The sequence below is a fragment of the Leucopleurus acutus genome (genome assembly GCF_964270905.1).
Source record: "Leucopleurus acutus genome assembly, chromosome: 12".
NCBI lineage: Eukaryota > Metazoa > Chordata > Mammalia > Artiodactyla > Delphinidae > Leucopleurus > Leucopleurus acutus.
The window spans coordinates 40269031-40282126 of record NC_139154.1 but is presented as its reverse complement, the minus strand read 5'-3'; the positions used below and the strand labels follow the sequence as shown (position 1 = coordinate 40282126).

The window sequence follows — 13096 nt, the reverse complement described above, 5'->3', positions numbered from 1 at the left end:
ACTTTCTTTGTAAAATGTTTTCATGAAGTGCATTCACTTAATACTAGGCAATCATACTAGTTAATGCAATAAATATTGTTTGCTCCATGTTGTAGGCCAGCTGCCCTTCCCCTATCATATACTTTAGTTAATAGCTTTCAACCTTGGCTGTTCATTAGAGTCAACCCAGAAAGCTTTCAAAAAAATCTCATTGATTACAACTTTTCAGGAGCATGTCTGTCTTAATTAGGTATTTCTGTTTAAAAACACCCCCCCCCCCCCCCCGCAAACCATTCAGGGTAGCTTTAGAAGAGGAGATTTATCATAAAGATGCAGGGATATATATATCTTGGAAACTTCAGTGAGGCAGCGTAATTGGATCTCATGAGTGACCAGAACTGAGAGAGTCAGAACCAAAGATCTTCGGTCTCTAGGTCTTTCTTTTCTGTGTCTCTGGCTTTCTTTGTGTCTTTTGTCTTCAGGCCTCTGTCTCCCTTCCTTCCTTAGCCGGGTGTGTGCTGCGGGTGTGGCTCTGCTGCAGCACCACCTCCCTGCCGCTCCTCAGCGGCTGCACTTCTGTGCTGTGCCCTCCTCCCTCCCTCTCCTGTGACAGGCATGCAGGTGTGTGAATGTGTTTCCCTCTCACTGCCTCTGGAACGTGTGTGCTCTTTCTTATTCTTCAGGTCTTTGGTGCTCTGTGTCTTCGTGGGCAGGCGTTTATGTCTTACTGTCTTGGTGTGTGGGGCTGCGCATGGAAGGAAGTACTCTCGAGTTCTCTGTGTCTCTGATTCACAGCCAGTATCTGTGATTATGTGTCTCTGCCAGTCTGCCCAGGTGGTTTCCCAAGAGCTTATCTGCTCTGTGTTTCTGCTTCTCTCTGTCATCTCTGCAGGCTTTATACTTGTTCATCAGAATATAATGCCCCAAATTGGTTTCTCTAGTCCCAGAGGCCTCAGAACTTTGTATCTCCAAGGAATCACCACCTTTCCACTTGATGTGTCTTGATTCGAGTTTGTTTTAAAAACTTGTGGTTTTGAAATAATTTTAGATTTACGTAAGTATCGCAAAGATAGTACAGTTTCCTTACAGCCTTTACCCAGTTTCCCTTAATGTTGACATCTTAAACAACTGAGGCACTTTTATCAGAGCTACGCGGTTAACACCGGTACAATATTATTCACTAAAGTACAGACCTTACTTGGATTTTACTAGTTTTTCTTAATTTGAATTTTTAAAGAAGGGAATGTGGCGCAGTTAGCGTTCACTTTCTATATTTAGCCCAATCTGTGGAGGGAGGGATGGGGGCTGATAACGGCTGCTAAGCCATCTTTCTATGAGGGCACTTGCACAGAAGTACGGGGGCGCAAGAGCTGAGCACGCTTCAGGGTGTCTACCAAGTGTAAGTTTACAGTGAAATTCATCTTGAGTATTTTTACCTACATTTCCTGCAAATAGGAACAATTTGGTGGTATGATTACTCCAAATTGATGAAAACAAGTTTATTCTGTTAAATATATCATTTAATTACCAATTAAAGCAATTTTGCATTAAAGGACTTTAGCATTTTTGGCAGATATTTATATTAACCAGAGAAAGTATTATCTGCTTTTATGTTTAAGGAAATTATAAGTATGTATTTATTAATGCCCTTCATTAATTTTTAAAAAATTTTTCTACAAAGTCTTATTTGAACAGAAGTTAGAGTAGAAAAATAAAGATGAATTCTTCCCCCCCCATAATATGTTAAAATATACATGGCTGTAAATGCTTCAGACGTCTTTAAAATTTTTAAAATGTTGATTTTGTAATACCAATAAAACTTTTAAGAAGCTTTGAGATTTAGTTTACATCTCTTGATATCAAATACTTAAGCATTTTTTTTTATTGCCAAGTAATAGAAGAATTCAAGTTGTTTCCCTTGATTCTGATTTTCTTAGAAAACATATAACTTCACTTTAATTCTTACTGCATCTTTCTTAGAGGCCTGCTGTCAGGATGATGCTTTATTATATAATTTAGCATAGGCAGGCAGTGTAATATTGATTATACATAGCGGTTGGGAAAATGTGTAACTTATCCACATGATGTGAAACAACCAAAACTTAAATGGATTTTGTGCAAATATATTTCTGTTATGGATAAAATAGTCAATTATTTTTTATAAAGTTTCTCTTCTTCTCAACTTTGCTCCTTGGTATCTTTAACATTATTCTGTAGTAGCCTGTCAGCCATCAACTGCTGGTATAAAGCTGCTTTTCAAATGAATTAGCCAAACTTCTTGGAGGTTTTTTAAATTATGGTAACCTAGTGTTATAATTGCCCTGTACCTTCATGTGACTTAGCTTAACCTTATTGCTTTAGCTCAGCAGATATCTCAATAACATTAAGGAACAGAGGGGATGATGCCTATAGAGCCAGTGTGTACGGTGACTCTATAATTGTGCAACAGCACATCAGCATGGATGGAAGTCGATCTTATAAACTGAAAAGTGAAACAGGTTTGCTATGAATTTCTCTTTATTTCATATAAAGTATTAGTAAACATCCAGTTAAAAAGAGTTAAGTGATTGTGCTGGTATCATGGAGAGGACACTTCTCATCTCTTGAAACTGCTTTCTTGCAAGAGGACTGGTTGGTTGCATGTATGTGTACACACACGTGTATATCCGTACATAGTTGTTTTACCACAGGGCATTCTGCAGCAAAAGCATGATTAGCAGAATTTGGGTCTGTTTGAAGCAGGCTGTGATAAGTCATTTTGCTCTCACTTGTAGACTTCTTTTCACCCCATAGTTTCTGTCACATGTGGAAGGAGAAAGTTAGCCAAAAGTTGAAAAAGACATAAAGGAAGAGGAGGTGGGTGTGGAGAGTTACTAAAGAGACAGATGAGAAGGAAAAGGAAATGTTTAGCTCTAGGAAGAAGAGAAGTACCTGCCACTGCATTTGTGTGCTTCTGCCTCCTGCGTACTTGTGTCATAACAAGTGTGTCACCCCAGTTCATTCAGATGTGTGTATGTGCAGTGGTACCTTTCTTGCTGACATCAGGAAAACTAGTTAACATTTATGTTTATAAATAATTGCTCATTTTTAAAAACGTATTATTGCCCTAGAAACAGTCTGGTCATTTTGTGTTTCTCATAACTAGGCGCCTTGGTTTCCACTAGGAAAGAAGAACTGATTGGAATTCTTGATCATTTTAACATACAGGTAATTGCTAAATTTGTGTTTCAGATTAATAAATACAACTGGTTACTTTTTTGTGTGGTTTCATTTGTGGTGTGGAAAGAATTTAAATGGCCTCACGTAAGTAAATTGACCACAGGACAAATATATTTAACTATGGTTAGTGAAGTTCCTTAAGGCTTCCTAATTCAACAGGAACTTTCAGTATATAATATAACATCTTTAATTTGACAGAACACACAAGAATATCTTGTCTATACTAGTATGTGCCAAAAGTTATGTTAATCAAATTTATGTTATAAAGTTTCTTTGCTTTCTGCTGTCCAAGTCAGAATAGCATCATAGTTTCCTAAACTCAGTTGCTAAATTTTTGTAGAAAGGAAGTTTATTCTAGCCATATAAAGAAAGCATTTCTTTATGTATTTTGGAGTTATTTCATCATACCTATAGGAGACAAGACTTGATTCCATTCTGCTAAGATACTTTGAATAATTGGAAATGGGGCTCATATAGTCCTATAACATTAGCACTGGAGTTGTCTTTGGAGGTCATCTAATCTGGACCCTTTATTTTGTAGGTGAGAAACTGGGAGCCAGCAAAAGTAAACTTGCACTTACAGTTTTCTAGGCGTGGGTACTGGTTGAGCCTGCCTTGGGATCCAGACATCCCTGTTCCATTCTAATGCTCTACCCATTGTATCACCCTGCCTTATTCCAGGATTAAGAACACCAAGAGTAGTCACCAAGGAAAAAGAATAATTATGAGTATGGGTCTCTTTCCCAGTTTGGTTTAGAACAGGTTGTCCAGAAAAACTTTCTGTAATGGTACAAATATTCTGTATTATGGTGTCCGATGGGGTGGCCACTAGCTACTTGAGCACCTGAAATGTGTGATTGAGAAATCAAATGTTTTATTGTATTTTACGTAAGTGTCAAGTGCTGCATGTGGCTAGTAGCTTGCATATTGGGCAGCACAGGTTCAGAAAAATAATTAGTAAAATCTGGAGAAAAGCAGATACAGCAAATAAATTTGAGACTAGAACACAGGTCAATTTGTTAAGCAAAATCAGGAAAACCAAAAGTTAGAGTGTATGGATTCACAGGTGTTGGGAAAGTCTCGAAGGGCATCCAGTGTAGTATCACACTGCATGCTTACCCTGTGCGCAGTCTCCACCAGATGTTCCTTCAGCGGGTACTTGAGTGGGTAGTAGTGGGGAAATGACGTCTGCCTGAGGCTGCTGATTCCGTCTGTAGGTGGCTGTGTTTATTAGAAAGTTGTTGTTAATGGGAAAAGTTGAATAAAGTCAGTTTCTCTAAGCTCCCACTTCCTTGGGGAATACAAAATATGTTTCTTCTCTTTTGAAATATTTGAAGATTGTTATCATAACTCCATTAGTCCTCTTCTTGTACAATTCAGTTAACTAAAGGTTCAAGTTCATTGATCAAAACATGAAAGGTCTAGAGCTACACTTACTGAGTAACCACTAACCACGTATGATGGGTATTGAGCCCTCAGAATGTGGGTAGTCCAGATGGAGGTGTGCTCTAGTATGAAGTACACACTGGAGGTTGAAGACTTAATGCAAAGGAGTAACTCAGTTTTCATACTAATTACATGTTAAAGTGATAATATTTTAGATATATTAGATTAAAAATATAATACTAAAATTAATTTCACCTGTCTCTTTCTATCTTTTTAATGTAGCTACTAGAAAACTTAATTATATGTGTGGTTTGCATTATATTTCCATTGGACAGTGCTGGCCTAGAATTACCAGGAGGAAGGAGAGTGTTTAATGTCTTTAAGTACCTGATTATATTTGTCCCCTGTGCCTCTTCTTACTTTTTCTCTGAAGTTTACCTGTGTGTGCTTGCCTTTTGCTTACTCCAGGGTCTTGATGGGTAAAGCTGCCAGATTTTTAAATAATCGCTGGAGTAGTATAGAAACGAGGAGCCCCATTTCAGAGGCTGTAGAAAAAAGAATATGAACTTTGGTGAAGCTGTTAATCCAAAGCTGGTGATAAAATGTCTGTCATTAAAGCTAGTGCATTAGGCCTTAGTTTTAAGAAGTCAGATACTGTGTGAAATTAAGATACCACACAGAACTTGTTAAAAAAAATACGTGGCAATCAGCTTCTGGTCTGAGAAAAAGGTGATATGTAGAGGTTTCTTTGTAACTGCATAAATGTTTTTTATCATAGAAGATAAGACCCAAAATCCTGCTTAACAGAAAGGTTTTCACCAGTGGTATACTAAATAAAGTACAATCAGTATTGTACAGATGGTAAATGAAGGAGTTAAGCACTTTTTCCCTTATAGTGGTCCTTCATGTTCTATACCTTATAAACAAGATTATTTTCTAACATATAAATTACTTTGTTATTAACACCAAAGATATAAATGAGAAATGAACTTGAATCTTTTTGAAACAAGTTGAATTAAAAACAATTTTTTTTCAACTCCACTTTGAACTGTTACTATATTGTTGTTTTAACTGTACTTTAATTTGTTAGCCAGAGGTAGTTTAATTCAAGTAATGGCTTATTTAAAATGACTTCTCCTTCAAAAGATAGAAATGATCCCAGTGTTTCCATTTGTTTCACGGTATCCTCATGAAGAAATGACAGGATATAGGAACTCTGAAGAACTGCTGTACAAAAAATAAACAATACTCGTCATTATAGTTCTGATTAGAAGTGACTGAGTTGGACTTCTTGTGTTTAGTTGGAGGAAATAACTAACTTGCCTGCGGCTACATAGGAGGTTCAGACAGAGCCAACTAAGAACCCAAGTCAGCTGACTCTCATGCTAGAGCTCTTCCAGCTCTGTGGTCTGATGATTAACCAGTAGCATAGGAGTGTACTCTACAAAACCAGTGAAAGGAATGAAAACGTGCTAAAAAACACACTTCTTTAGAAAGTTCTTGTGCTTGTGCCCTCATGTAATGGCAGAATATTTAATTTTGGCTGTAGTACTGATATTTATTTTAATATAATGAAATTTTGAAATATTTTCTCTCTCTTAGGTCACTTGTAATGGATATTTTAGTTCATTTCTCTTTAAGGAATTAAAATGAAATATTTAAAGATAATCATTTGTTTGTTTGTTTGTTTCAGGTAGATAATCCAGTTTCTGTCTTAACGCAAGAGATGAGCAAGCAGTTCTTGCAGTCTAAAAATGAGGGAGACAAATACAAAGTAAGGTGCACCAAAGTAAACATAAACCTAACCGAAAAGAATACATTTATAGATTAGGCATCTATACTGAACATTAATCTTGGTCACATAGTAAATATCGAGGATTTTTTTAAGTCACTATTTAGAGTAATATTGTAGGACTAATTTAGGAACTTGTTAAGTAAGATGGAAGTATAATTTTCTTGGTAAATCCTTGCTTTAACTTCTTTGCTTTTAATTCTGAAAGAGAATGAATTCTAAAATTTATCTTTATGGAAATACAAGGGAATGATTGCCCAAACATACATAATAACTTTTAAACGTTAGATTATTTTAAACTTTTTAAAAAATTAATTAATTTATATATTTATTTTTGGCCGCGTTGGGTCTTTGTTGCTGCACGCGGGCTTTCTCTAGTTGCAGCTAGTGAGGGGTTACTCTTTTAGTTGCGGCGAGTGAGGGGCTACTCTTTGTTGTGGTGCGTGGGCTTCTCATTGCGGTGGCTTCTCTTGTTGCAGAGCACGGGCTGTAGGTGCGTGAGCTTCAGTATTTCTGGCACACGGGCTCGGTAGTTGTGGCTCGCGGGCTCTAGAGCACAGGCTCAGTACTTGTGGCATGCGGGCTTAGTTGCTCCGCGGCATGTGGGATCTTCCCGGACCAGGGCTCGAACCCGTGTTCCCTGCATTGGCAGGCGTATTCTTAACCACTGCGCCACCAGGGAAGCCCCTATTTAAAACTTTTAAAAAGCCAACAAAATATATGACTACTACTACAGCTTACAGTGTGACTTTTGAATGGGTTTTGGTATTCCCTATGCTAAAAAATTATGATGCATTAAGATCAAGGATACTGGGACATCCCTGGTGGCACAGTGGTTAAGAATCCGCCTGCCAATGCAGGGGATATGGGTTCGAGCCCTGGTCCGGGAAGATCCCACATGCCGCGGAGCAACTAAGCCCGCGCACCACAACTACTGAGCCCGCATGCCAGAACCACTGAAGTCCGTGTGCCTAGACCCCATGCTCTGCAACAAGAGAAACCACCATAATGAGAAACCTGCACACTGCAATGAAGAGTAGCCCCCGCTCTCCACAATTAGAGAAAGTCCGCGTGCAGCAACGGAGACCCAATGTATTTACTTGCTTAAGTATGTTTTTAATGTCTTTTTACATAATTGGTCTAAAAGTTTTTAGAGAACAAATTCTTCTTTTTTTCATAGTCCCGTGGAAGTTTACCAACTCCTAATTGTGTTTTTCTTGTTGTTGATATAGTTCTTTATGAAAGCAACCCAACTGGAACAAATGAAGGAAGATTATTCATACATCATGGAAACCAAAGAAAGAACAAAGGAGCAGATAAATCAAGGAGAAGAGGTTTGTAAACACTTAATGCAGTTATTTTAGAGATCAGTCAAATTCCTATAGTACTTATCAGGTAAATGGTATTGTAAAATTATATACCTCCATATCTATATATGTATATCTATATAAAACTAGTAACATTTTTATAGTACTCTATCAACTATAACAAGTGTGATTTTGTACATTCAGGGTATTTATTAGCCTTTACTTTTTTGTTTTATAATAATGGGTATGTCCATGTCTTAATTCTTCTATGAGGCTATAAAGTAGAGGACAGGGTAGTATCTAACATACTTATCCCTTAGTTCCACAATAAGATATCACTGATTCCCACTCGGAAGTAGTTTAAAAACTGTATTTCTTTTGATGGGAAAATAAGCACAAGACTCAAGCTGGTATTAAACATAATATGCATTTATCATTATATACAATAGATAACTCTTTCATTACACTGGTACAATGTTAGCATTCTTTAAGCACTGATAGCTTGGTAGCAGCTGTCCCATCAGTGTTCACCAGCTTGGCGGCCATGTGAATGTGCTTGAATTTGAAATCACTCAAGCCAATGTGACTTTTTAACTTAGGTTTGTTTTTACATCTGCTGTAGTTTGTTCTTGTACTTTCTTCTTCTGATTCTTGAAGAGCAAACCTTGTTTGATAATCAAAGATCTCAGAGTTATAAGGCTTTATGTTTCAGCTGTTCATCCAGTACATTAAGTCCCACCAATTTTTGTATGATTCTGTATCTTTTTCTTTTGTCCCTTAATCAGTTTTATACAGTCAGTTGCTTTCAGCAACTTTTTAGCATGTTCTTTTGAGATAGAATTGTATTAATGATTGACCCAAGTCAACTTTATTAGATGTTACACTGACCTTTTTACTTCAAGTTTTTGAGGCATACATATTTAAGACTGGGTTTATAGTTACATGGTTCATTAAGTGAAAACTGAAAAAGCAAAGATGAGTATATTTATTTTTATTCCCCACATTATTTCTTCAAACCTGGGGTATGTGATAGTGTGCAAGGATGTACTATAAACCACAGAATTGATAATGGAGTATCAGTGTCATTGGAATGTCAGTGTTATTATTGGGGAAAGGAAATATTGTGTATTCAAGCAAATGTACATAGTATATATTAACATCTATTATTTTAAAAACAATAAATCAGGACTTTGAAGAAATTTGTTTGCTTCAGACAGCTTGGTGTTTAAATACCCACTTTCTTCATGGTATACTTTGTCATAAGCGATTGAAGATACTTTGTTTATGAAGTTTAAGAAGCACATCCCTATATCATGTATCAGAGTTGCTTAGCATAATATGCACTTAATATGAAATTTCTTCCTAATTAATTAAATGCACTATATTCTCAAAATAAGCTCTGGATTTGAATAGTTTAATCTTTAAGAAGTAGACTGTGACCTAACACAACATTGTAAATCAACAATACTTCAATAAAAATTTAAAAAAGAAACAAACAAAAAAACCCCAAGCCAACAAAAAAGGACACAGTGGGAGATACAAATGAAAAAGTCAAAAAAAGGAAATAGAATGTGAAGATTAGAAACTGGAAGTCATTCAACCATCAAATATTAAGTTCCTACCATGTGCCTGCTAGCATTGGGCTTTGGTCATGACCATATAATGGCAAATACATACCAGGATTCTTGGGGTCGTACACCTGACTATTCAGCAGAAAGCAGATGGTAGATAATTGACTATGGTGAGCACTACTAAAGGAGTTCAAGATTAGTTTGTGCAAAAGCACTTAATAGGATACTGGCAACAGGGGTTAGGGACAAGGCAGGGGCAGTGGGAGAGGTATAGCCGTTAAGTAAGTAATGTCTAAGGTAAGAACTGAAGGGTGAATAATACCAGGCAAAGGATGGTGAGAGTGAGGAAGTGTGTTCCAAGAAATAAGCATGGATGGAGTCTTGGGCAAGAGAGCCTGTGGTGGTTTTAAACAGCTGAAAGAATTCTACATTGTCTAAAGTAGAGAACACAAGCATGAGAGTTAAGAGGCCAGATTGTGGAAGACCTTGTAGAACTTAAGGGCAGTACAACATATGGAAGTGGATGGCTTGATTAAATGTATATTTTTAGTAGATCACTCTGCTGCAGAAGAGAGTGAACTGCTGTAAGGAAAGAACAAACAGAAAGATCAATAAGGAAGGTATTACCGTTGTTCAAACAGATTATGATGATGTAAGTTAGGGTAGTGGCAGTGGTAGTGTAGAGAAGAGCTTTGAAATGGTTTGGGCCAATGCTCTGTGGACATGTAGGGTGGTGGTGAAAACAGAAGCCAGATTTGTGGGGCTGAAAACCAGAGAGAGAATTGAAGAGCCAGAGATAATTTTCATGAAACTCGGGTGGAAAGGGAAGACGGCTTTTAGAGGAAGAGGTGGTATCCAGGGGTGGATATTGGTGGTTTTGTTTGTAAATTGGAAAGATAAGTAAGTAAAGTTTCAAATGTGATCATGGAAAGGAGTCAGTGAGGAGCATTAAGTGGAAAAAAGATGGGATGAAAAATCAACTAATTTAGACCTCTTGAGAAGGCAGAAGGGGGGTGAGTAGGATGTAAGTAAGAGATAGGGACTGGACTTAAGTATAATGAAGCCACCTCTTCTGTTTTAGCAGGAGGAAAAGACTGCTTTAGGTTTATATATAAGGTTGTTGAACACTGGAGACGGTTTCTTTCTGATAGCTTCTGAATTCTGTGAAATAGGCGTCAGGGAGAATGAGTAAGGGATTAGGGTGGCAGTTATATGAGGTTTGAAGAGAGTGATGATGGATTGAAATAATCCTGAAGAATGGGAAAGTGACTTGGATAGGGAAACACACTAAGATCCATAGGGAAGACCCTAGTTGAACATGGAAACCATGAATGAAGAGGAGAGGCTGTCAACCCAGGTGTGCAGCTTTAGAAGCTGTTCATACGTCACTAGAGTTGGTTTTTGCTTTATTGATTAATTATTAAGAGAAAACTTGGATAAGAAAAAATGTAACATTTGATTTTTAGAAATAAATTCCTTTTGAGCCTTCCATTATCATTGGAATGGATCCTGGGTATACTTCGCCCAGGAGAACAGTCCAGTCTGTCTACCAGGTAGGGAATTGATAGAAACTTGAGTTTTGTCTATACTTGTGTGGTCTTGAAACTTTTATTCCTTTGCTCTTCTTCATTTGAAGAGTATCTGGTCATTTTTATAGTGCAGAAATTAACAAAGTGATTGTACTTAATAAAAGTATACCAAAGAACGAAAAATATTCTTTATTTTTGTTTTAATTAAAGAAGTCATTTCCTAGCACATCTTTTTCAGTATTTGTTTAGGCAGTATTCAAAAGAAATACATTTGCGGAAAGTCTTGTCTCTTCAATGTTGTTAAGAAATATATTCTTTTTTCTTTTTTTAAGCGACTTACTGAACTAAAGCGCCAGTGTTTGGAGAAAGAAGAACGTTTTCAGAGTATTGCTGGCTTAAGTACAATGAAGACCAATCTGGAATACTTGAAACATGAAATGGCTTGGGCAGTGGTAATTTTCACTTAATTACCTATTCACACATATTTGTAATATACAGAATATACTTGGTTGTGGTTAGTCTTATATGTGACTTGCTATATAATTTCTTTTTAGGTCAATGAAATTGAAAAACAACTGAATGCTATCAGAGACAACATCAAAATTGGAGAAGATCGTGCTGCTAGACTTGAGAGGAAAACGGAAGAACAGCAGGTAATTACATTTTTTTTATACAGAGGTAGAAGTTGATTGAGGGGTAAGTAAAGGGAGTAATTTTCTGTTGAGGGTTTCCACATGGACCTTTGTAGCACAGAGCAGCCCTGCTCTTTGTATTTACCTTGCCATTCTCTTGTTAACAGCTTTATTGAGATATGATTCACGTACCATACAATCCACCCATTTAAAATTTACAGTTCATTGTTTCTTTTGTATATTCACAGGGTTGTACAGCCACCACTGTGGAATTTCTCTGCCGTCGTGCTGGCAGTAGATCTCCTAGCCTTTTCTTTCTTTATAGGAGCCCCAGTGTACTCAGTGTGACTGACTTACATCTTAGTATTTTGTTCTCCTTAGCTTACGAGCTTCTGGCTCCCAGGCTTAGTTGTAGCACAGGGTGTAATCTTTCCCGCCTTACTTTTTCCTGTCTACCCCTAAGATAAGCAGGTCAGTCTTTTTCCTTTTAAGGGTTATAACATTAATCCGTGAAAGGTAATAGATGAATGTGTAAAAGTAACAGAAATGGTGAAGACAGTACATTTACTTAGTGATCTCTGGGCTGAATTTCTTATATTCCCTCTTCAGGTAGTAAATGGAAATTCAACCCCACCCACCTCTCTCACCTTAGATTTTCATTTCTGAGAGAATATTCTGAAATTTTCATTCAATTCTTCTCAGTTTCATTTCTTAGCTTGTCATAGGGGAAGACCTTGTTGCTTTCCTCTTTAGATATTCCCCAGTCTAAAAGTGAAATCCAGTCTTAGTAATAAACACTCATTTTTTTTTTCAAGTGGGGAAAGGAAAATCTTGAGGTTGGATGATATTTAGTTCTGTGGCTATTTGCTCTGCTTAAGTATTTGGCCATGCTATGTAGTAAATGGTAAATTTCTGGAGGGTTTGGACTATCTTATATTTATATCCTTCCCACCATGTCTTACATAAAACCTTTCACATAGTATATGCTTGTTTATTGATTATAGAATAACTATTGAAGGGAAGGTTTCTGAAGAAACAGTGTCTAAAGCAGACTTTAAACTTGTATTAACCTAATTTAAACTGAAGATAGATGAATTATATTTAGTTTGTAAAGCACCTAGACCAACTTCAATTTTTATAAAAAACATAGAGATTATACTACTGATGTCTTAGTAACAGAACTACACTACCAGTCTATATAATGTTTCCTAAATAGCCTACATATTGACAATTCCCTAATCTGTATCTCCTAATCAAACTTTTATCCTGAGCACTTGGTTCAAATATTTGTCTTCCCATCTTTACCTACATGTTCCAGACACTTCAAACTTAGCAAGCATTTCTACTGGAATAGCTGTGACAGGGACTTTATAGCCCACAAAGCCTGAAGTATACACTATCTGGCTCTTTCTAGAAAAAATTTGCTGATCTCTGATCTAAATAGTTCTCATATTTTTCCCTTCTAATCTATTCCTGTTTTCAGTGTGACATTTTGGTCCCTAATTATTTTTGTCCCAGAACATTACATTAACTTCTTACTGACATCATTTCCTTTAATTTTTCCCTTTACCTTGCCTTCCATGTGCTTCCAAAGTGATTGTACGTATAGATTTACATATAGTTTCGGTATAGATTTACATATAGTTTCATATCTTGTTTCCCTGTTATCTAGAGGATTAAG

General features: G+C 36.8%; 1 protein-coding gene across 1 annotated transcript in view; it reads left to right on the top strand.

Annotated features, from left to right (window-relative positions):
- The window catches only part of SMC6 (structural maintenance of chromosomes 6), a 71462-nt gene that overhangs the window by 16933 nt on the left and 41433 nt on the right, over window positions 1-13096 (top strand). The window contains exons 5-10 of the mRNA XM_082851825.1: window positions 2341-2477; window positions 3125-3186; window positions 6278-6358; window positions 7609-7710; window positions 11116-11235; window positions 11338-11436. Of these exons, the coding sequence (XP_082707951.1) occupies window positions 2341-2477; window positions 3125-3186; window positions 6278-6358; window positions 7609-7710; window positions 11116-11235; window positions 11338-11436 (601 nt within the window). The remainder of the gene's footprint in view (window positions 1-2340; window positions 2478-3124; window positions 3187-6277; window positions 6359-7608; window positions 7711-11115; window positions 11236-11337; window positions 11437-13096) is intronic.